This window comes from Ascidiella aspersa, chromosome 5 (assembly GCF_963924565.1).
Source record: "Ascidiella aspersa chromosome 5, kaAscAspe10.2, whole genome shotgun sequence".
NCBI lineage: Eukaryota > Metazoa > Chordata > Ascidiacea > Phlebobranchia > Ascidiidae > Ascidiella > Ascidiella aspersa.
The window spans coordinates 4874680-4899683 of record NC_139451.1 but is presented as its reverse complement, the minus strand read 5'-3'; the positions used below and the strand labels follow the sequence as shown (position 1 = coordinate 4899683).

The window sequence follows — 25004 nt, the reverse complement described above, 5'->3', positions numbered from 1 at the left end:
CACCAAATCATTCATTAACAAGCCTCAAATAATTTTAATCAACATAAGCAGCAGTTCTTCTTGGGATGTCCGATACTTGACTTTTTATTCCGATACCGATAAGTATCGTGTTCCGATCCGATACCAATGACGTCACCACTATGACAAGCAAAAATAAACTTCCGCAGGAAATTTTTATTTGCTTATTTTGCAAAAAATTGTTTCAGAGTTAACAAGTTTAGTTACCTCCAGTTGCTAACTCACATATGTTTGAAACGGTTACTTTCACATTATAGGCTAATCGCTGTGTTAAATCGTGAATCAAAGCTTAAATGTCTACATTACTTTGGTATCGGATCGGCACCGATACCGCTCTAGTATCGGACAAGTACCGATACTACCGCACTTGACATCAAATATCGGTACCGTTTCTACGTCATAAAGCGATGGCGCTTTTCAAGCAATCAAGTTCACTTTCGCTCAGAGAATCTGAAAGCACAAAAAACGCAAAAGCCACATTACAAACACCAGAGATTAAATACAAAAGTTGCCTTTATTTTGGGCTGTTTTTTGTTTAATTAAAGTTGATTTTTTGTGGGCTTCTGGGGTTGTATGCCGTAACTGTATATCTTGCATATTTTAACTACGTAGATGCAAAATTTTAGTTTGTCTTAGTTCCTGGAAGCATTTAAAGGGGATAAGCGAAATCAGTTTATCAATTAAGGATTTCGTGCAAGCAGAGTAAGGCCAGAAACACAACTAGCCAAGGGTGAGGTTCAAACCCATGACCTCCGCTCAACAGGGACCGTCGCTGTACCAGCTGAGCTACACAGGCTTAGGTATATTACCGTGAACGTATTCACCGTAATATATTATTTCGCAGTGCTATTTTTTGACAATCATGTAGGTTGTTCGTGGCGCACACGAATCGCTATGAAATAGGCGCAAAACATATTTTGAGTTGGTGTAGTTTATTTCCGCCGATGTAATGTACTTTTTTTTATAAGTTTTAATATAAATTAGACATACAATACCTTTATTGGTGGATAAATCTAAGGAAACGATACTTTTGTGACCGTCGTAAACTTGCTTCATGTCTGCCATTATCTAAACACAAAACAAAATAATAACATGAGGGATTAAGTCCGTTGAAAAAAAAAAGATCAGTAAATTCATATTTTGATATATACATATATCACTGAAGGTAAATATTTAGGTAAAATTATGTTTTTCATATATACAATAAACTGTGTTTTAAACGTTGGTAATTTTAACACGCAATTAACTCGATTGGGGAAAAAATTAGATCAGTAAATTTACATTATACTTTTTGTACAGAAACTGATAATGCCTTTTCATAGGGCGAAATATATATATTTCTGTTAAATTTTAGGAAATTATTTTATGTTTTATACCTGTTTTTTTCCAAACAGTCTAATTTTTTTTTTTTTAATTTTATTGTTTGCGGGAGTTTTTTTTTACTTTCGAAAGTGTTGCAGCTGGTGTATGTGTACATTCAAGTTGATAATCCTAATGCACGTCATTCACCTGTAAATAAATTTCCATTTGTCTTTCGAAACTGGAGATGGTCAATCCAAGGGTGCCTAGTTTTGGGGCAGTTCTCGTGCAGTAAGGTTCCAGGTTGTTCGCGAAGGTTTGCAAGAAAGAGGTCTGAAGCTGCTCAAGATCTCCGCACATCAACGTCAACGAGCACATCAGTTTGTTGAGAAGCGACTTGTCGTCAGGTTTAGCGTCCGCATATTCGTACTGAAACGCAACGTTTTTGTTATTTTTATAAGTAGTGTTGCCACTCACTGTTTTTAAATTGGTTGAAACGAAGTGTTTCATTGGGCTTTTTTTTGTAAAATTGGGATATTTATTCCAATTTTTGCACATAAAAATATTGCTTGCTATTTTCTTGTTTTGTTCGTACTGGAATGCAATGTACACCGTCAGGTCTTTAACAGACTAAGACAGTGGTTCTCAACCGGGGTGCCACTTCTAATGCCGAAAAGTACCGAGAGATATTTGAGAATCTTTAAGAATCTGAATTTTGTTTAACTTGTACAAATTTTTGCGTAAGATTAGAGTGGAATAGATCATTTATACCTTCGTACGTTGTGTAGAGTTGATGTGTGTTGTTTCAGTTCTGTTTATTGTGACATTCTAGTGAATTACTCACGGAAAATCTTGTAGGTATGCCGCAATCTATTTATAATTATTTCTGAGGGGTGTCGCTAGCCATAAAAGGTTTGGAAACACTGGACTAACCAAATAAGTCAATCAATTAAGGATATTCACGCCAACAAGGCCAGGCTAGAAAAAACAACTAGCCTGCGGTGCGTCTCGAACTCACAACCTCCGGCCATACCGCGACCGTCGCTCTACCGACTGAGCTACAAAGGCTCAGAGGGAAGCAAGTCAAGAAACAACCGTAGCACCGTTGTCTGCTGCATCCTGTTTATAAAACTAGTCTGTGGTGAGGTTCGAACTCACGACCTCTAGTTAAACCGGGATCGGCGCTCTACCAACTGAGCCACGCAGGCTCAGAGGGGAGCTAGTTAAGAAACAAACATAGCACCTTTGCCTGCTGCATCCTGTTTATAAAACTAGTCTGTGATGAGGTTTGAACTCACGACCTCGGGCCATACCGGGACCGGCGCTCTACCAACTGAGCTACGCAGGCTCAGAGGGGAGCGAGTTAAGAAACAAACATAGCACCTTTGCCTGCTGCATCCTGTTTATAAAACTAGTCTGTGGTGAGGTTCGAACTCACGACCTCGGGCCAAACCGGGACCGTCGCTCTACCGACTGAGCTACGCAGGCTCAGAGGGCAAAGTTTTTGTTATTTTTATAAGCAGTGTTGCCTTTTGAGTCTTCCATGCAAATAACTTGAATTCACTTAAGTCGTTTTTCAGACATATTACTTGGGTTGAAATGAAGTGTTTTCATTAAGCATTTTTTTCAAAAATTGGGAAATTTATTCTAATTTTTGTACATAAAATAATTTGCTTGCTGCATATTCCCCGTAACTAGTTTACCCATTTTTAATGGCTTAACATTTAATTTTTATGACAAGTTACTTGAATTTTTTCTATGAATTTTAATTATATATTACAATATCCCTGTTGTATAAAAAAACGGTATCGGGCATCAGCCAGAAAAAAGTGAAATCGTTTGATCTCTCTAACATTAACATATAATATTTTTGTATAATAAAATATCAGAAAAAATATCTGTTCAAAATTTGCCAATACTGATATATCGGTATGTTCGAAATATTGGTTGGTATTATTGGTAAACCAATATAATATAGGTCTATTTCTGACATGATTACATAGTACTGTTTTTAATACAAAAGAAAAGTTAAAAAATCAAGTCCTAGAATAGTTGCTACACTGTTTGTCGCAAACAAATCATTACTACAATTATGTTTAAGCCACTTTCTTGTAATTTGAAGTAAATTTAAAAAAAAAATGCAATTAAAACAAATAAGATCACAGAAAACCCACAGTGCTTTTCAGTTGAGAGAGTTTTTCTTTCTTGAGGTCCAAAACCTTTTGAAGATCGCTTAATCTGTTCTCAGCATCCAATGGAGACATTACAGATGCTAGTCTAAAAAAGGAATAATTTTCAAAACATTGTAGAATGAAAAGAGTTTAGGTCAATTAAGATTTTTTTATGCAAAATATATGCTGCCCTAATATATTAACTGAGCTAGCAAGGAATTTGCTTAAATATATTTGAAAATAAATCATCATTTTTAGTACACCAATAAAGTGCTTACAAAGTAATACCAACCAACCCTACTGCATTTCGTAATTTGTGGCCAAAATTTTGGGCCTGAAATTTTACGCCAAATTAGGCTGACATATCCCAAAAAATTTGAAATTTACTAATACGGCAACATTTCACGTCAATGATCTTTGCAGGAAAGCCAATGGAATGCGATCGGGCAAATGAAAAACAGAGAACTTAATGTTGGGTTACTAAATGTAGCAAAAATTTAGGATTTTTGTATGTTAATTTTGCTGAAAGTAGCACCTGTAACAATAGCAAGACATTACAGACAATGCTATTGGTAAAAGGGGACAAACAAATGCAAACATTTTCGAAAGCTTGTTAACTAACTGCTATAACACACATGGCAGCTAACTGCTATAATAACACACATGACATTGTTGTCTTGTTTAAATGTTTTAATTTTAATTTTGGTGTGTAACATTCAAAATAAATCTGGTTGAGCAAAAATACAGTATCTGTGCATGTCATAAACAAGCGTTTTTTGTAGTTATATATTTACTTATTTTTGCCCATGTGTAAGGTCGCTGACTGGTTGGCCACCCCTGACCATATAAAGCCTACTAAAACTACTTATTCTCACTTGGCTTTCAGTATCAGTTTTTGTGAAATCTGTAGCTCTTTAAACAAAGAAGGTGGCAGTATTGAGCATGCGTCTTGTATCATTGAAGATATGTCAAACTTCTTTAACATATGTTCCAGCATCGCGAGAATGCTATTTGTTTTAGATTCAGTGTTAGACATGCTTGAGTGCTTCGATATTATCAACAATTTTCGCCAGAATTCGATGTGTTGTTTCTGGGGACAATTTCCCTGTAAAAAAACAAAAAATTGACATGGAAGGCAACAGCTATATTATGACATTCTTTGAAAAAAATGATTTTTTTAAAAGCACAATAAAGAAATATGATATCTTTTACATCTAGTTTAAACTAATTTATTTCTATATATATATAGTATAAATAATACTAGGGATGACTGATACTTGACATTTTATATCGATACCAAAAATAGTTTAAACATTAAACATAACCCCATTGAATAACAAATAGTTGAAATTAAAACTTTCGTAGGCAATTTTTTAGTGATCAGGGGAATATTGGTTTATAGCTAAGAAATTTAATTACCTTAAACTGCTAATAAAGTGCTTTTCGAGAAGTACCTTTTAACCATAGAAATCACTGTGTTGAATTGAAATTTAAGACTCAAATAGCTTTATTAATTTGGATTAGGATCAGTCGCAACACAACATCACAAATCTGAGCCGATATTACCGAAAATCCAAAATAAGAACTGTTTTACATTTATATTAAATAAATACCCTTATCAATTCAACGTCATCCTGAGAACATAAGAGTAAGTTGGAAGCAATATTTGCCAATAAATAAATCAAGCCGTCCCCCTCGAAATTCGATGCATAATTTCCATGAACCTTTCTGTGAGACTCAATTGTTTTCTCTACATCATCATCAATGCTGTAAATTAAAAAATGCTGTATTTAAAGTTATAAATTTGCTTCTATAACTACTGCAAAATAAATAGGATTTCATTATACAAAATCAATATAGCTGATCTTCTTTATTGGCAACATAAATAAAACTGTTTGATCTTATATAAACATTAAAAAGTATTACATCTAATTTTTGTAAAATAGAAACAAAAAAAAAGAATACCATTCAAACTATATTTGAGACTTAAATTTTTTACATTGTTGGTTTAAACAAAGAACTTGCCTTAATACAACAGCAATTTTTTGTGTACATGGAGATGTAACATAATAATAACTTGTATATACAAATCAGTTATACAACTCTAAATTAACGTGATGCTTAACACCCTAAAGAAACTCTACATTTTAAATCAGTCTGTCATGGAAATAAAGACAATTGACAAATTCTTAAAATTAAAATGAGATAATTTGTTAGTAAAGAAACACTACATAATAATTTCATAGCAAAATATTGGGGAAAATTTTGCCAAAAATTAACTGATACTGAATTATTATTGATAGCAGTTGAATATTGCCAGACATTATCGGCCAACGATACAAAGGTCAGTCTTAAATGTCAAGCATGTCCCCCATGGGCAATAAAAAAAATAAATGAACATTGTGTTTACCTTGATAATAACCATGTTAGCAACCGCATTCTATAAGGACTTGGCTGAAGCAACAATTCCCCAAGGTAAGTTGGGTCAACATCGCTAGTGTACGGACATTGGATAACCTGTTTGTGTAGAAAATTTGTTAGGTAACATGGTACAATCAAAACCATGTACTATTTGAATATCATGTTGGCTCAAAAGGTCCACTGTGTTGGTTTGTGCAATTGAAGACTTTGTTTTTATGAGAATACCTAAGCAAAATTTATAATTTTTGCATTAACAATTATTTTTGTTTAACAATTAGCTTGCTATACCAGCCTGCATTTCATGCCGAGATCTCAGGTGAGCAGCTCAAAATTTTGAGGTGTGCAGGTGTAGCATTTAGCCTACTTTTACGTTACTATACATGACTGTTGTTGAATGACGTGTGACCGCAGCGCCTAGCCACTTGCTTTCCACGTTTCACAATTCATTTCTACCTTATGCATCGTACTGAAATTGTCTTACATATTAGCGGCTTGAATCACCGCTCTGTTTATCGTTGTGTTTCTGAGATTTGTGAATATACTCAACGGGCAATTATCTACTGAGTGGATTGACTTTGCCTAGAGTAGAAGAAGTTAAGGACAGGTATTCTAGCAACCTGTTCCTTTGGAGTTGGATTAAGAACTTGTAAGAGACTAAGGCAGCCGTCAACTCTCGTATATAGGGTCAGTGCCTGCTTACGGGTAATACTAATCTACGGAATGATGAATGGTCGGAATGGTCGGAACGCTCACTTATTTAAGTGTTACCCCGTTGAAACAATTACTAAACCAACGCACAATATTTGAGTTAGGGTGGGGGTTAGCGTTTGGGTGAAGGTGGGTCAAGTGTTATTATATTTAATAATAATACTGTGAGCGTTCCGAATGTTCATCATTCCGTGAATTAGTGTTACCCCCTACTTACACCTAACTAAAGACTTCAATACGCTACAGCAGGGGTAATCAGGGGTAATCATGTGTTTTTGTACACCTTGTTTGAAAATCCTATATGTTGCATTTTTTTATTATTGTTAAGTTAAGGTATTGCTTATAATTGGACAAGTTTACCAACTTTAATAGTTTAATGTTTTATTTTTATGACAAGGGTTTGACTTTAACTTACTTCATTAATTACTTGACTGGGACTAAAGTCATTTACAATACTGGCAATTTGATTATTTTATATTACCGTTATTTGTTGGATTTACGGTTAAATGTTAGAAAACCAAATACTTACAGCAAAATATTCCAAAAACTCAGCAGAAGTAACAGAAGAAAGCATTTTAATAGCCAATAAAAACTTCAATTCGTTTCACGAACAACGTATTCCTATTTTAGGGGAATTAAAATGTTCAAACCTGGTTTGTATTTTGCGCCGAAATTGTCCTAAATCAAGCGGTTCAAATTAATTTTATTTCGTTATAGTATCTACTAAGCGCTTTTATTCTAGGAATTATTCACCAATTTATCTCCCTAGGCAGAAATTTTCGTCTACTAGATTGATTTAGGTTTTGATGAAACGTAAAAGTTATTTTAAAGGCAAAGTTTTCTTGTTGTAAACCACGTGATCAAAACAACGTAACGTTATTTTTGTTTGGTCGGAAATTTCGCGAAGTTTTGTAAACTTAAAGATTTAAATTTTACAATATTGGTGAGGTTTACACGACGAAATTAGTACTTTTACTGTGCGTTTTAATAATTGTGTTTTACGCAAATGCTTATATGTCAACAATGCAGTGTTGTGATGACTGGACTGTTTGTTTTTAAATCGCTTGACTTGACTCAAGTCTTTTGGACGAATGCCTTGATTGGATAAAAGGCTAGCATTTTACTTTATGAAATTGGGCTGTTTATCTTCATTTGATTGCTATATGTTGCGTTTTGTGTTATTTTTTTGTTAAAGTTACTGCTTATAATCAAACTGGTTTCGTTTTCCTAGTTTTATTACTTCAAGCAAGGACTTGACTGGAAATTGAATTGCTCCAATTATGACTTGACTTAGAGTTAAGTTCTTTCAAAAATGACTTGACTTGAACTTAAGTTATTTTACAAATGACTTGACTAGGACTTAAGTTCTTTCAAAAATGACTTGACTTGAACTTAAGTTATTTTACAAATGACTTGACTAGGACTTAAGTTCTTTCAAAAATGACTTGACTTGAACTTAAGTTATTTTACAAATGACTTGACTGGGACTTGTCATTTCAAAATAACTTGTTTACAACCCTGCGACAAATATGTTTTATTGTTTCAGACAGATAAAACATTTGTGATTTGCCATGGCAAATTTCAAAGACGACATAGATTTTAAAGCATTGGATAGGGAGGTGGCGAATGCTATTGCGAGGGATGAAAAATATCAGCGGGAAAATGATGCCAAATTCAGGGCCATCCATCAAAAGGTTCAATCCTATGAGGAATTTAGGGATATAGTTGATGCTTCCCATCTGACACCATTGGACAGAGGCGATAAATTAGGCGGAATGGCTTATCAAAGATGGAACGCACATTCTTCAAATCCATTGCCTGCTGCAGGTTTAGGCCAAAATGAAAACCCTGGGGAAAATCAAGAAGAAAACTTCAAACAACCAACTTCAAGTAATGAATTTACAAAAGCTTGGAAAAGACAGTGCACAACCTTAGCAGAAAAATATTCTTATCTCTTAAGTATTGAGCCTGAAGTTCTATTGAAGTGCTTTGCTATTGAATGTCCACTTGATGAGATGTTGCTTTGTATTAAAGAAAATCACAAGAGAGAAGATTTCAATAAACTGCTGTTTGTATTCCAAACCGTAGGAAAATGCAAACGCTTTTCGCTACTACTTGATTTTCTTTCAAAGGATGACCGCAACAATTTATCGGAAATATTTAATACTATTAGAGAATGGCTTAAAGATGAAGCACACATCAATAATCAAAGTGACTTTGAAGAGCTACTAAAAACTTACAAACTATAACAAAATATTCCTGTTTTAACAACCTAAACTGTACTAAATATTAAAATACTGTTCATTTTAATTGATTTGCCTTTTATTTTACCTTTTTCTCTAGTTTTGATTGTATGGTTGAACTGTTTGTACAGCTTAACTATTGCATATTTGTGTTTTAGCAATTTAATTTATTAAACGCTGATTTTTAGAGCATGGCTGATCCACTTTGCAAACCTCTACTTAAAAGTCCCCATGAACACTTATGCACTAAGGATGCCAACATGAGCCATGTGGTTTCTGGCCAGTACGAATACTACCATTATTGCTGTGATGGTGTGGACGATAGAGGGTGGGGTTGTGGCTACCGAACACTTCAAACTATGTGTAGTTGGGCCTGTTTTAATAAAAAATCGGTCCCTAAGTCTACATCTGTCCCATCGATTATTGAAATTCAAGAAGCACTGATTAAAATGGAGGACAAGACGAGTTCATTTCTCAATTCAAAAGATTGGATTGGCACCTTTGAAATTGCGTTGTGCATAGATTATTTTTATGACATTCCATGCAAAATACAACACTTTAGGGCTGGCGAAGACTTCACAACCGTGATAGCTGCACTGAGGGAACATTTTTCAAAATTTGGAAGCCCTGTTATGATGGGTGGTGACCGAGACGCTGCTTCAAAGTGTATTCTGGGCGTTTCAAATTCTAATGATGATCAATCCATTTTAGTTTTAGATCCACATTGCTATGAAAGGCAACTAACTTTTGAAGAGTTAATTAAAGATAAGTGGTTGGGCTGGAAAAATGTTGAGAGCTTTGACAAAGGATCTTTTTACAATTTGTGTTTGCCACAGTTTAAATCTGATCTGGGGTAAATACTTTTTTTATTAAAACTGCATTTACTTATTGGCGTTTAATTTAAAAAAACAGTGCTGGAATGCATTTTGCTCTGTTGTACAAAAGTGACAAATATGGCAATACAACTTCACGTTTTGAATTTCTAGTGAATAGATATGTGATGTAAAATCATTATAAGGGCAACCAGACAGAAACACGTAGTAGGTTTAACGCTAGGTTCATGAAATTATTTATTGGAGTTTGCGGTGTTGTAATGACTTGGATTGAAATTAAGTGTTTACATTTTACAATTTAAAAAAAAGAGCTTTATGACATTTTTTTACACACAAAACAATTAGTTTTTAAGGATTATGTTATCAGTGATTAGACTTGAAGTTGACTTAAGACTACGGCTTAAGTTATTTCCCAGATGACTTGATTGGTACCTCAGTCATTTAAAATGGCTTGTTTACAACACTTGAGTTATCATGTGTTTAACTGTAATCTTCGCCAAATTAAGGCGAACTAACTGATCATGATTATCACTAGACTGAAAGCTTTAAGAGCAATTCGTTTGGCCACGTAGTATTCAGTAATCAGCAAATTCCCTTTGGGACTAACTTAAAAAGTCAATAGAGCAAGATATTGCCTACCCGCCAGGTATTTGGTATTTCCGAGGTCTGTTGTTCGAATCTCACCGCAGGCTAGTGCACTTAAACTTAAACTCGCCTCCACAAAAAACTTCCATGCCCATTCATTTGGGATAGCTCATTTGAATGGTTCCTATGTCTAAAATGTTAGCAGTCATATAACAAAATAGTTACGTTTGTGGATAGCTAAAAGCTAAAAATCATATATTTAAGTTCTCACTCAAGCGAGAGATAAGCTCTGTTGCCGCGGATTAAGGAAATTCCAACGATGGAAACTAGGGCCGCCTGTTTAAAATAAATATCGGTGATTTTTGGTTGTTAGAGACTTGATTAAACTAGATAAATACGTACAAGAACATACAAACTCAGCTTTTAGACACGAAACATTTACAGTTTCTAAAAGCGTGCTTCATTGGCATTCAAAATTACATAAAGTTGTATTGACTTACATTTCAAAAATGCGTTAGTAAAATCGACTGATTTATTAGTTCGGTTTGGTTGCGAAATACAGAGATATAAAATGTGCACCATCAGTTACAAGTTGTGGAGAATAAAATTTCAAGCACGCCTTAAAAACTATATTGTTTGCAACTCAAAGTGTGAACCAAAAATGTTGATAATTTACAATTTAACCAGTCTTCATTATATGGCACTACATGCCCACAAACACTGCTGGAAAGTATGGCAGATCTCGACGAGATCTCGCGGGTGCACGGCCCAAAAAAAATCTGGGTGACCGGGTGCAACAAAGGGGAAAAAAGTGCACCTCGGGTGCACTTTATGATTTTCCGATGCATTCTGTATTGCATACATTGCACTGTAAACGTATTCCGCACAAGCGTTTTACATATTTCGGGTGCAGTTCAGATTTTTTTGGGTGCACTTTTAAAATCTCGCGGGTGAACTTGCCGTACTTTTCACAGTGGGCCACAAACTCTGGTGTGAAGCAAATAATTTGAGGTGTACAGGTTTGCAATAATTTTTTTTGCACACGTGGTGTTCGAAATCCTACCACAATTTTGCTGTAAAAACAAATGGATTGAAAAATAAATTTGGTATACACCTGCCAAAGAATACTATTTTATTTAAAATAGGTTCGTCTGGCATATATTTTAAATATACTATGCCTGGTAGCAACAGCATATTTATTCAAACAATACTAACTGGACATACTTTAAAAGGGTGGAAATGTCTTATCTTTTTTATCTTTTGCTGTATTTATAGGAAAAACAAACCTACAACAAAAGCCCAATAAGGTTGTTAATACAAAACAAACTATTTCCAGAGGAACCAACAACAAAATTTCCCAAAAACTATAAAAAATAGTATTGTCATAGAAACCGTTTTCCATGGCTGCACCAGACGAAACCAAACTGGTGATCAATCAGCATTATGACGAAAGCTTGGATGTGAACGACCCCGAAGAAATCGCCAGTCTCTACAGCCCCACACCCAGAAAGACCCCGACCGGTGGACTGGAACGCCTGGAGCCCCGAGGTAGACTGGACGACAAAATGACGGACCCATCGATCGAAGGGTCGGACGCGAGCATTGACACCTTTGAAGGAGCAAGACCGTCGGCACCCCAGGAACTATCGAAACAACCCCAGGGGCCACCAGGGCAAAACAACTTCAGTGAGGGTGATTCGGATGACAGCGAGTCCTCATCTGATGAGGATGATGAAGACGTTGATGCTCCGGAAGGCGCTTATGATCCCGCCGACTATGAGCACTTGAGCGTGAGCCAAGAAGTAAAGGAGCTCTTTCAGTACATCACAAGATACACTCCGCAGACGATTGAGCTTGAACACAAACTCAAGCCCTTCAATCCCGACTATATCCCCGCTGTCGGAGACATCGATGCGTTTTTGAAAGTTCCCCGGCCAGACGGCAAGCCGGTCACTTTGGGGTTGACCGTTTTGGACGAGCCCTGCGCCAAACAGTCCGATCCAACCGTCTTGGATCTGCAGTTGAGAAATATTTCCAAAACGTCAGGAATCCGGGCGATGCAGGTGCGAAGTGTTAAAGACGCAGATCGCAACCCGAAGGCTATCGACGCTTGGGTGGAAAGCATCAATGATCTTCACAGGTGATTTATGACCTTAATAAACCAAACCAAAACTTTATCCTTAGAGCAGTGTTTCTCAAACTTTCCTGGCAACCCAAATTCCAAGCGTAAGTATAACAGCGAAACGACCCAATTATCTTCAGTGAACTTTTGGGAAGAGAACAAAATTTAACACGTCTTTCTTTCAAGTGCCTATTTAACTAATACGACCAATGTCTCTGTATTTCACTCTCAATAAATCTAATAAACTGCTGCAGTCGGCGACCCAACCAAATCAAATGACCCATAAGTTGAGAAACACTGCCATAGATTGTGTTTGGATTAGTTTTCTTTAAAAGGTTTGTCATCTTTTCATGTGGGCCTACTTACTGGTCAACCCGCTATTTGTGAAGCTTTGTCATCTAGATATGTTCTGTTGCTCTTGATCTGTGATTCTGCATTGGTGGTGTAGTTCTCTGGCGAAAATGTTTTTAATAGCTTCAGTGAATAGTCAAAGCAATTCATAAATTAAAACCGTATCTCCAAAATATCATATGCCGCCTACTAACTGTAAGGCTGGATCCCCACCGGACCTCAGACACGACGCGACGAAACATGTCTGTCTGTTGACTTGTCGCGTCGTGCCTGAAAGCGACTCTGTCCAATCCCCACCGACAAAGCGCGCGAAACTTGAACTGGTCAAAGCTAGGCGATATAATTCAGTTGTGATCATTGCGGAGGCAAATAACATGTAAATTTTGGAAGAAATGTGTATTTGGAAACGTAACCAGCAGTTTATGCGACAACACAAGTAGTGGGTATACTTTGTTTGTTAAAAAAAGGTATAGAGAGTTTTCTTTCCATGTACTTTTTCACACTTTATTAAAACATAAAGATAAGTTTCAAAAGTATGCAAGGGTGTCTTCAAAATTGTTTTTTGAACTAGTCAAGCTGGTAAAATCATACATGGAAAAGAAAGATACGAATTAAAAGGCTTTTCGACCTTTCCAGGAATATAGTTTTATTGGAATTAAAAAAAATAACCGGCTTAACCTTTTAAAATAACATTCCTAATATAAAACCCACAAGAACCCGTAAAAAACTAATGGTTTCTATCAAAAAGCATCTTCAGACACGGTAAAAAAAGTGCACGCGCTATCTCGCTAAAAACGCGTTTAGTTGTGTCTGTCTGCTGTGCGTAAGATTTGCGTCAAGTCTGGTCGGTGGAGACGCGACAACAAAAGAAATAGCGTTCCATCTCATTAGTCGCGATCAGTCTGCTTTAAAGCGTTTTTGTCTAACCGGTGGGGATTCAGCCTAAGGGGTTAACCACCTTTCTATTTATCTTGACTAGAGATCGACCGATATCCATTTTTTGGACCGATACCGATTTTTTTGAATAAATTGAAAATAAAATCCAAATAATGTTTTAGTTTATATACCTTTATTAATTATTAAACTATTATTTTTCATTTTAATTTGGCGTGATGCGAAATGCAAAAACCCCAAAATTGACAAGTTGTTTGTTTCACAGGAAAATTTATATCATATTTGTGTATATCGGTCTATCTCTAATCTTGACATAATTCTAATGTTGCAACCAGGGCTGCGAGGTACGTTATTAAGCCAAGAGCGCCTTCGGTTGGGGTCTGACACGGCAGCCCTGGTTTTAACATTGTTTAGTGTCGCTTTAAACACTACCATATTAGGCATAATTGTTTCTCCTTTTCAAGTACTCAAATATTTTTACAGGTCCAAGCCACCCCCCAATGTACACTACACCAAGAGTATGCCAGACGTGGACCACCTAATGCAAGAATGGCCACCAGAGATGGAACAAATCTTGTCCAAGTTGCAACTACCCACAGCCAAGTTGGACTGCAACTTGCAAACCTATGTTGATCTGATATGTGGCATGCTGGACATCCCTGTGCACAAGAACAGAGTACAGTCCTTGCATGTTCTGTTCAGTTTGTATTCAGCTTTTAAACAGAACCAGCAGTTCCAAACAGAGCAAATGGGTGACCAAGAGGAAAATGTGGCTGGCAATGAGCCAGAAGTTCTGCAGTTTGATTGAGAAACACAGCTCTGAACTCTTTGGGAGTTAAAGTTGTTTTTAAATTATCTTGCTTTTACCAGAACCATAATAATGCTGCGTAATTATTAAGAAAGGTGAGATCAATATCAGTCCTTGATACACTTTATTAACCAGAAGTTTCGCAGTTTGATTGAGAACAAAAGTCGTAAAATTTGTTCCATTTTGAATTGCAGAAGTAGATAAATAAAGATATTCAAAAACCTTCAAAATTATACGTAATACTGTATAGGCTTTATCATACTCCTCTGAAGCTTTTGCATTCAATTTTAATATGTTAAACATCTTTGTGTGTCAACATTCTTTTAATTTCATATAAATATATATATCTTTTATTTTTTTACAACCCTGTACAGACAATTTTCATTTGTTGTTAGCTATCTGAATAAAAAAAAACTCCCAAAGTTTTGGTTTGATGGTTTTTTATTCAAGAAAAGACGAAAAGTTTATTTCTGTGCTTTTCTTTGCGCTTGGATGGTGGCCTGCATTTCTTCTCTCTTCTTCTTGGCACGAACATGGGAGCCCAACTGTAAGAAACAGAAAGTTAATCTCTAAGGCAACAAATTTATAAAACACACTGATTGTCAAATGGAGGGCCTTTTTTTTAGAAAAGTTCCTTGTTGTCTGTTAAATTTTTACGCTGACTGTTGATCAGGGGTGAACCTAGGGTTTGTTGTGATTGGATAAACTATAAACAAGGGTTTAAAATTTGGGCCATACGGCATCTTCCATAATCAGGATAAAAGGTGTAAAAAAACACAAAATTTTGGCTGAAAATATTTGCTCAAAATGCAGACGGGGATTTAAGTGTATGAAATAGCCAAAAAATAGAAGACCAATTTAGTAGTGACATTTAACCAACGTTTCATATATTTTTTATTCTGAACAAGTTGGAAGAACTCTGTTCCAACGGGTTATACTATTAAATGCCAGTGGCATTAGACAGGAGATTAGGGTCCAGCAATAAATCAGTTGAAATATAATATTTGACTGCTAATGTATCTAGGGTTTTATAAGATTCAAAAGTACCACAAAACTGAGATCCATTTTGTTTGTGGATCAATGCACTAAAATTAAATCTAAACTGCAATGCAATCAATACAAAATTCAAATACAATCTGTAACAACATAAAACACTCATTTTAAATGAAATCCTAATTTTACACGTACCCGCTTTTTGCAAAACCTGAGGGCACGCTTGTCCTTGCCGATCCTAAGCAATTCCATGCAGCGTCTTTCATACGGAGCGAAGCCACATACTTCCCGAACCAAGTCACGCACAAACTTGTTCTTTTTTGTGATTTTCTGTTGAAAAACATTAAACCAATGAAGCAAACATGAAAAGCATGTTTTCAAAACCATAAGGGTATTGAAGCGAGAAATAATAAGTTCAAAGCAAATGGAACACAAACCAGGACTTCCAATTTTTTTTCTAAAAATATACAAAGGGATATATATAGTATTCATAAGATTTTAATTTTCCCAATTGGTAAGTTTATATAGACAATTCTTTCCTGTGTATATAGTGCAAGAAACGTATGTTTCATAGTACAAGAAAAAAACACTTGGCAAAAATGTTAGTCGATTGAGGTAGACTGATTAATATCGGCCAATATTTCACTTTTTTTAATTTTAAATTCTGCTTTGCCAGCATCCAAATCATTTTAAATCGTTGCAGGACATTTAGAAATTTGTGCATCCTGTATTACACAATTGGTTTTTAATTGATTACACTTGTTTAATAAGTGTCATGTATGTTGCAAAGTAATGAAGTATTTACAACACATACTAAATCGGTTGGTAAAAAACGGTTATTGGTTTAAAAAATAATATCGGTCTATCTCTAGTTGATAGGCTTTAAAAGGGACAGCAAGCCAATATGATTGGGAACCACAGCTATACTTGCGGCAATAAAACTATACAGTCATCAATAACTTACACCACGTCTTCGGCTGTGGCGAGGTTTCTGTGGGTTCTTTGTGACCTTATGACCCTTGGTCATACCAACAACCATATCATGAATGACAGCCATGATTCTAAACAAATAGATAAATACAACTATGTTAAACAGCAGCTTGTCGACAGGCATATTTAATCAGAACTTAATCAATAAAACCAAAATTAGAACATCAGAGCAAGCAACGGTGTTATTCAAACTTGGGCGCCCAAATTTTGACACCAAAACAACGTATGGCAAGCAGGTGTTCCCCAATTATTGTATACCCACTCTAATAAGTGTTTTGTTTCACCTAGGGCTTATTCTGATGAATTTGGATTATACTGACAAATGACATATTTCGTTCTTATTTAAATGATTTTACATATTATTGTGTATTTGGCTTTATTATGTCATTGGTCTTGGTAACATGGTATTATAGATTCCAGTGTGACACGCACAGCTTACACAGTCCAAAAATATAATAGTCTTATTTTTTTTATTTGGTAAACAATTGAGGGTTAAGTCATAGGTGTTTATGGCCCTATGGGTAAAAGTACAAACAAGCATTGATAATTTTGCTAATTAAAATCCCTGTCCAAAACTTAGAAATGATTTAATAATTTTGGTATAGGACACTTGGAATCAAAACGATATCTAGAATGGGTTAAATTTAGGTCTTAATGTTAGAGGGATTTAAAAGGCTATATTTACACAAAAAGCACAACTATCGACTAAACAAAAACTACCACATAGTATAGGTTCTATTCGCGTTGTATTTTACCAAAAATCCACAGGTTATTAATGAAAATAAACGATTTTTAACGTATTAAATTTACTTACATGTTTTACAGCTATTCTTTACCGAAAGGAACTCTGGGTAATTTCTACGCATGGACGTTCTTCTATTTATTCATGCGTGAATAATTGTTTTAAGAACTGGGGTAAATAGTTAAATAGTTTTATGCCATTTTACTTCTACATATCTATATCACAGTTAACTAAGAATGCCAAAATTTTCTATTTAAATTACATTTGGAATAACACCACACCCAAAAAATGTGTTTTTACAATCAGCCCACGTGTTTGAATTCGTAAACATTGAAATCGTTAACTTTCCGGCTTGAAACTTGAAATTGAACTTGTTTTGCCGAAATTCAGGCCGCAGCGGGACGCCATGTTGTCGACGTTACGTCACGATGTCTCCGACAGCTCGGCTATTATGCAGTGAAAGCAAACAGGTCTCCCACAGCGAGAGAAAATTTAGGTGCGGCGCAGACACACGTCTTGAAATCAAACGAATACTGTATGTCAACATTGCTTGGTAAACGCATTCTCGTATTTATTTGGAGACACGTTTACCATAACCGTATAAGAGAGATATTCGATCACGCTAACTATATACGCGCTCAGCAGTTATTTTAGCCAGTCAGCGAAATTATCTACACATAAGATCATTCGGCATAGCTGAAATTTCGCCTAGGCTTGAAAGCGCATCTGGTGTGTTGATCGCATGGTTGCGTCCTGTATGCTGTGTACTTTGGTCCTTTAGGTTTTTAAACTAGCGTTGCTTGTAAATTAGCTGTGAATTTTTACGCAAGCAAGTGCATAGCGGTTGCCCAGGAGACAGCTTGTATCTACGGAAGCGTTTTTATTTCCCATGTGAATTTGGTGCAAACTGTTCTAATGTGTCACAGTCTGAATCACTCAAGTGCCTCTTAGGAATTGTAATTAACTGCGGAGGGGCCCTCCATAAAAACGCTAGTGAGGGAGTTTTTAATGATGCTTACACAGACTAAATGATAGTTAAGATTTAAAAGTTGATAGTTCGTTTAAGAATTTCGTAGTTTTGACTTTGAAAAGATATGATCTGCCATTGTATTGAATGCATAAAATTTACATTTTTGGAATATGTATTTAAAACCTATTGGATTTTTTGCTTACACAGATTAAATGTATGTTAATTTTGAACGTTTATGGTTTGTCTAAAAAAGAATAAGAATTTTGTAAGAATTTTGTAGTTTTGACTTCAGATATGATCTGTAATGTAAACCTAAAGGTTTAAAACGTTTATAGTTTGCCTGAGAATTTTGTAGTCATTGTACTAAATTACATGAAAATCTTGTTTTGATGAGCTATTTAAAACCTTTTAGATTTTTCGAAATTGAGATGGTTCGTAAAAAGTTCATAGTTTATAGTTCTGACTGGGTTAAAATATAATCTCTGGAATACCACTGTATTAAATTACATGCAAATCATATTTTTCACTATTAAATTTAAAACTTTAGATTTTTCTGTAATGAAGTAGATTTTTAACTAATAACGATGGTACATTTAAATAGCAATAATGGTACATTTAAATAACAGTCAGTATGATGAAAAAATATTAAGCAAAGTAAATGTAATTTATTCATTTGCTGAGTATCACTTTCAAGGCGTGTCTAAAATTAACCTTTCTATCCATAGACCATGTACTACTTTGTATGGGCGGACAATGCCTTTCGAAAGCTTTGAAATTTCCTGGTCGTTTGCAATGCTCGGTGAAATTGCGTCACATCCCATGTCTGCGCACTTAATTCAATCATTCAGGAAACTATACTGAGTTTTTGACATGGCGCTCATGACAGCGGATGCTTATGAAGGGTGCTGAGCTGTCACGAAATACAGCAAGTCATTTTCAGGGAAGTCGGTAAACAGACTGCCAGCTGTGCCATTACTATTATGGTAGTGAGAATGTTGTGTACAATTTTGGCAGGTTGTCATTTTAAACTGGAAGTTAACAAGAATTTGTAAGCTGTATTTTCGTAGAATCACCAAGACACTTTTTATAGTTAAGGAACAAGTGTTATTTTTAATTGACACTTTTTACCAAATTATTTTTCTTATGTCTTTAAAGATTAACAGTGTACAAAATACACAACCTAAAATGTTAAAATCATGTAAACCCTTTATATATTGGTGAGGAAAAGATTTTAATTTTAATGAAAAGCTTAATTTTTAAATCATGTTTTTTAAGGTTAATTATTTTTCTTCAGCCTTTGAAGATTAACAGTGTACACAATAAAATTCAACCTTAACTCTTAAAGTCACGTGTTTTCTTTTTGATTTAGGTATTTGTCAAGCAAGCTCAAAATAGTTGAACATTTAAGTAAATTTCTATCTTTGAAGATTGACAATTTACAAAATAAAACTGAACATAAAATCTTATTGTTTTTTATTTTGATTTAGGTATTTGCCAAGCAAGCTTAGCTCAACACAATTATAACATTTCAATAAATTTTCTCGCTAATTTGTTTAAATTCACACAAAACCAAAATGGACACATCATGGTTGGATCAAGAACTGGAAGAATTAGATCAGGCCGAGAAATTCATCCAAGAAACAATGTCAAACTTCGTCCCTACTCCTAACAAGTACAATACAGGTAAGCGTGTGTAGAAGTGGATTATTTATTAACCTTCAATTAAATGGGATTAAAGTTATTAGGCCTACTAATGCAAACATTAAACATAAGTGTATCTGCCCTATAAATCAACAAGAGGTTTGTGGGATACTATAATTTCGATTTTAAATTGTGCAACAAAGAAATCTACTTGCCTTTTAATGCACATGTCTTTCTTGTAAATGAAAAAGCTGTTTGTATGATACTATAATTTCGATTTTAACTTATGCAATGAAAACATAACTAAACAAAGGTATTTATTTGATTTTTTAGGCTATTACATAAAGTTTTTTTTTATGAATTTTAAATTGTACAAAAATAATGTCACGTTAAATTCTCCATAAAAATTGTGCAAAATCAGTTTGTTTTAAAAATGGTCCAACCCAGAAAAACAAATTGAAGCAGAAGCAATATCGAAAAACACGTATATAAAATGCCAGTGCCTTTTAGTGATACAGTATCGCAGCGCCGTAGCCGATTTAACGGCCTTATTAAGCCTTAAATCACTTGACAGCTTTAGCCTCTGGCTATCAAGGCAAAGTTACGTACAAAAAAGTTTCTCAAACCTCGCGGAGGCTGGTTTTAATACCTCGGCGCATTTATCGTGCTGCCGAAACGCAACCGCTCATTATTTAGGCGGCGCCGCAGTTTTAGCGTAGATAATTCGCCATGCATGTCGAAAAAAACGCGCAGGCTTTTTGAGTGGCAGTTCCAAGTGGTTAGGTTTGCGTCGAACATCAGCGAAAAAAGGCGCGGTTCATCGGCTAAAGCGATGTAATCACGCAGTGTTTACAGCTTGAATTCCAAAGTTTTATCGCGAGTTTTTATTTACCGCGAGATGTCGCTCAGGATTACGTTTCGAATACCGATTTTGGCGTTTATCGCTCGCAAAGTGTTTCAGCTTATAGTTCAGTTTAACTTTTAAGGCACACATAATTTTTCCCAGCTTTAAATTTTGTCGATAGTTTGCGTCAAAGCTAGCCGTTCCTCGTTTGTGTACAAATTGCCATAATGGGCATCACAATCTCAGTTTGGTTTGCAAAACTGTTCAGCTTTACAGATCAGTTTAAGTTTAAAGCGAACATAATTTTTTGCAGCTTAAAATTTTGTCGTTGTTTTGCGTCAGAACTAGCCGCCAGTTTGTGACGTAATTGCCATAATCGGCATGGTAATCTCAGTTTGGTTTGCAAAGCCCCAAGTAAGGTCACGAATCTAGCTGGATTGTTGTGCTAATTTACAGGATGTGATGTGACGTTAGTAATGTTGTGGTTTAGAAATGCTCGCCAAGTTGCCTAAAAAACGTGTTGAAAGCATTGGTTTTAGACAAAAAAATTTATGACTAGGATAAAAACATTAAAGCCCAGATGGAAGGAAGAAGCACAATTTTTTAAATAAGATTGCAAAAAACACTTGTTTAAGACGTACGATTTTATTCATATTAGCAATAGGAAATAAATAATATATAACTGTTATTTTTGCAATATGATAACACTAATAAATGGATTTAAAACTGAAGCCCACACGGAAGTAGGAAGCACATTTGTTTTAAATAAAATTTTCCAAAACACTTGTTTAAGACGTAGGATTTTATAATTACCACTACTAGCAATATGAAATAAACCCCGTTTAGAACAGTTGTTTTACAAAACGATAGCATTTAATAAATGGAGTTAAAAAATTAAATCCCAAACAGAAGAAGTATTTTTAAGCGTTTTGAAATAAATCTTAATTTTGGATTTCTTCAAAATGTTCACAAATGATACCTACCTTTGTATGGGGTTTGATATTATTTCACATCTAACTACAAGCCCCAACCATTGTGTTTACAAGAACTAAAACAGATTGAGCAAAATTCGTCTTAGGTGAAGTTTAAGAAAATTAAATAACGAAAAAATTTTACTCTAAAAATGCATTTTATTTGATAGTTAACAACATCGGTGGGTGTAAACAAAATTGCCAGAAAACTGAATGTAATATAGCTTAATAATGAATGTCAAGGCCAAAAACGTCGAGTAAATCAACATCATCTCGACTAAGACGTTTCGATACGAACTTGTATCATCTTCAGTTAATGTCGTTAATTAAAGACGATGCATTGAAACAAGTTCATATCGAAACGCCTTAAACAAGATAATGTCGATTTGCTCGACCTTTTTGGCCTTGACATTCATTATTAAGCTATATTACAGATCCGTGCATAGTGCACCTACGGACTGCATTGCTTTCGAACTCGCGCTTTACGACAACAACATTCAATATTGAGGTCAACCGCAATTAAGTCTTATACGTGTGACGTAGAAAGACGGTAGGGCGGTGATTTATTTCGATTATACGTGACACCGGCATTCATTCTTCGTTATGACGTCACAATGAACGTCTGTCACGTCTTAGCATCCGACGAAATGCGACAGCCATAAATGGTTTAACCGACAGGTCTTTCCGCATTTTTTCGTCCGGAGACGTTTAGCTCGAATATTTGCACCCCCAAAAATATTTTTGAACACCATAAATATCAGTTTTCGAAGCGACCCTATTTGGACCAAAATTGCGAGCGAAATTTGGACTAAGATTCTCGAATCGTCACAATTGAACCATTGGGAGGTTTAGCGTTACTTGACCAGTGCCCTTTTGGCAGACAAACCGATATAATTTGGATCTGAATGATTTAATGTCTGCGTCGTGACCGTTAATGATGATCTGCAGTGACACGATTAGGAGCAAATGGGCACTGGCGAGTTTTATTCCTCTTTGGAGCGTAGTAGTTGGAGATTGTAGTAAGAATATCAAAGCCTATACAGAAGTAGGTATCATTTTGAACGTTTCAAATAACTCTTAAGATAATGATCGGAGGTTGTAGTAAGACGTATAGTTGGAATATTAAAGCCCATACAGAAGTAGGTAGTATTTTGAAAGTTTCGATTAAATCTTTGTTCATTTTCAACATCAAATTGAATGTAGAGTTATTCGAAACGTTCAAAATTCTACCTACTTCTGTATGGACTTATTTTTTTGGTGAATTTGTGGATTGTGGACAAACAAAGTAGTCTGATTGATTTTGATTGAAAGCGTGTTTTTTCACCGCGATAAACCTGTACGCGATTGCTTTTTTTTAAGTTTACTGGCGGTATATTAAAACTGTTGCGTAAAGCTCTCTTTATGACGCGACAGCTAGGGCTTGAAATTGATCGCAATAACGCCTGACAGACATTTTGTAAGACTAAAAAATAATCAAGTCATTTTTTGGGGTTCGTTTTTGTTTTCAAAGTATAAGACCAACGACGTGAGATAGGATAAACTTTATTACTACTGTACTGTTCATCTGAGTAAAATTCACATCTTCGAAACATTTTAAAATGGTGTTTTTCCTTCGGTATGAGTTTCGCCTTGAAAAGCTTTATAGCAGCGGTTTCCAAACTGGGGTCCGTACAGCAGTTTCAGAGGGTCCGCTAGAAGAATTAGTCTTAAACTTTTTCAACATTGGTCTTTAGCCAATGTTTTTAAACATTATGTGTCATCATTATTGTCTTTAGTTATGCTTTAATATTCGATCATATAGCGTGTTTTTGATGTCTTTATGTTGTACAAACTGCTATCAGCGAATCGTTCGCATTAGTTAGAAAGTTGTTACATTAGAAAGAATCGTTAGTGCACTAGTGTACTACAAGAAACATGGGCCAACTGACCCTCAAGTTTCCATAGGGCCGCGAAATAGCAAAATAATTACAACGGGTCCACCAGGCAATTTTTTCAGAAAAGTTTGGGAACCGCTTCTCTATAAAATAGAGAAATCCAGAGTTTGGTTTACAAGTGCCGTGCAGAGTGAAGAGAGTTGGTGTTATTACTTCGGAGGGAGTTTGGTCGTTTTATGAGCTGCCGCCTGCTCGCTTCACTGACCCCAAGTAATTTAATAGCAGAGGCGATATTTTCAATTCCCCGGCAGTGCTTGATTCGAAACATAATGGCTGGAAGTTGTAGTTGGACGGCGGACGTAGAACAAATGCCACAGCTCATACAGAATAGGTAGCATTTTGTGAACGTTTCGAGTAAATCTCAAAATAATGGCTTGCGGTTATACTTAGACGTATAATGAAAATTCAGCCCATAAAGAAGTAGGTGGCATTTTAAACGTTTCGAATAAATCTTTCCGGTGCTCTCATTCAGATGTTTCCTGTTTTATAGTTTTAGTCAAAATGCTATTATTTTATAAGCCAGTGCTTTTCAACCTTTACAATTTCCATCCGCACTTTTTTATTTCGGAAAATTTTCAACCGCACAGTAAGTTTGTAACCTTCAGTTTATTTTCAATGAAAGGGTTTGTGCTGGAGGTTTTAGTAAGATGTAGAATAAATATAAAGCTCATACAGATGTATAGGTAGCATTTTGTAATCGTTTCTTATAAATTTTAAGATAATTGCTGGAGGTTGTAGTAAGACGTATCATGGATATCAAAGCTAATACAGAAGTAGCTTTGTCTAAATGCAAGGTTTATTCAAGTTTATTGAACTTACCAGACTGTATTTATTTAATGCATGCATTCAACACAAAGGTAATTAATACAGTGATTTTAATCCATATTATTACAATTTTATTTACTTCCGTCGGCCATTGTAGACAGGTGGTAAGCTCAAAGGGTACAAGCGTTAAAAAGGTCAAAAATCCCTGGTCTAGAGTCTTGGTTGTTTTGATGCTTGCGCCATTTGAGAAAGGCACTTTTAGAAAGAGAGTGCGCTTTGCAACTGGCGAGCGACATTTTTAGTTTTGACTTTTGACCGACGATAGTTCGCCTTCAGTGGCCTAATAAAAGCGTCTCGAGTGGGAAATTGCGCGACCCACGCTATTGTGGGGCGACATGTTACCTGGCCTGGCGTGAAAAGGAGTCGAGAAAAGATAAACATGTTTGGATTGACGATTTCGGCTTTGTGTGCTCTCGCCGAAGATTCGCGACGGTTTGTCGAAAATACAGTGGTTGGACTGGAAACAGTGTTTGTACCCTCTATATAGAGATTCTTGTACTAGGCAGATGTTTGTTTTAGCAGTGTTGTAATGACTTAAGTCTCAATGAGTTGACTTAAGTGCACTTGAGTCACTGTTTTTAAATGACTCGACTTGACTTAAGTCATTTAGGCAAAATGATTCGACTTGACTCAAGTCTTTT

General features: G+C 35.5%; 5 protein-coding genes across 5 annotated transcripts; 3 read left to right on the top strand and 2 right to left on the bottom strand.

The window, feature by feature from the left end:
- Nucleotides 1–139: 139 nt before the first annotated feature.
- LOC146141567 (HAUS augmin-like complex subunit 7) lies at nucleotides 140–7278 on the bottom strand. Its single transcript, XM_083390270.1, has 8 exons — nucleotides 7147–7278; nucleotides 5899–6005; nucleotides 5102–5255; nucleotides 4364–4593; nucleotides 3492–3594; nucleotides 1528–1746; nucleotides 1014–1086; nucleotides 140–468 (listed from the first exon to the last, which is right to left on the bottom strand). Exons 1-8 carry the CDS (start codon nucleotides 7189–7191, stop codon nucleotides 416–418), a joined length of 984 nt encoding a protein of 327 aa, XP_083246396.1. The 5' UTR covers nucleotides 7192–7278; the 3' UTR covers nucleotides 140–415.
- An 833-nt stretch (nucleotides 7279–8111) lies between these two features.
- LOC146141566 (dynein axonemal assembly factor 19-like) lies at nucleotides 8112–8868 on the top strand. Its single transcript, XM_083389837.1, has one exon. The coding sequence runs from the start codon at nucleotides 8189–8191 to the stop codon at nucleotides 8864–8866; it is 678 nt and encodes a 225-aa protein (XP_083245963.1). The 5' UTR covers nucleotides 8112–8188; the 3' UTR covers nucleotides 8867–8868.
- A 183-nt stretch (nucleotides 8869–9051) lies between these two features.
- On the top strand, nucleotides 9052–9737 carry LOC146141565 (ufm1-specific protease 1-like). Its single transcript, XM_083389838.1, has one exon. The coding sequence runs from the start codon at nucleotides 9052–9054 to the stop codon at nucleotides 9715–9717; it is 666 nt and encodes a 221-aa protein (XP_083245964.1). The 3' UTR covers nucleotides 9718–9737.
- Nucleotides 9738–11558: 1821 nt separating this feature from the next.
- Nucleotides 11559–14805, top strand: LOC146141564 (intraflagellar transport protein 46 homolog). Its single transcript, XM_083389918.1, has 2 exons — nucleotides 11559–12418; nucleotides 14129–14805. The coding sequence occupies exons 1-2, from the start codon at nucleotides 11679–11681 to the stop codon at nucleotides 14451–14453; spliced, it is 1065 nt and encodes a 354-aa protein (XP_083246044.1). The 5' UTR covers nucleotides 11559–11678; the 3' UTR covers nucleotides 14454–14805.
- A 71-nt stretch (nucleotides 14806–14876) lies between these two features.
- On the bottom strand, nucleotides 14877–17286 carry LOC146141563 (large ribosomal subunit protein eL36-like). Its single transcript, XM_083389748.1, has 4 exons — nucleotides 17251–17286; nucleotides 16411–16507; nucleotides 15642–15776; nucleotides 14877–14998 (listed from the first exon to the last, which is right to left on the bottom strand). The coding sequence occupies exons 2-4, from the start codon at nucleotides 16501–16503 to the stop codon at nucleotides 14918–14920; spliced, it is 309 nt and encodes a 102-aa protein (XP_083245874.1). The 5' UTR covers nucleotides 16504–16507; nucleotides 17251–17286; the 3' UTR covers nucleotides 14877–14917.
- Nucleotides 17287–25004: the final 7718 nt, after the last annotated feature.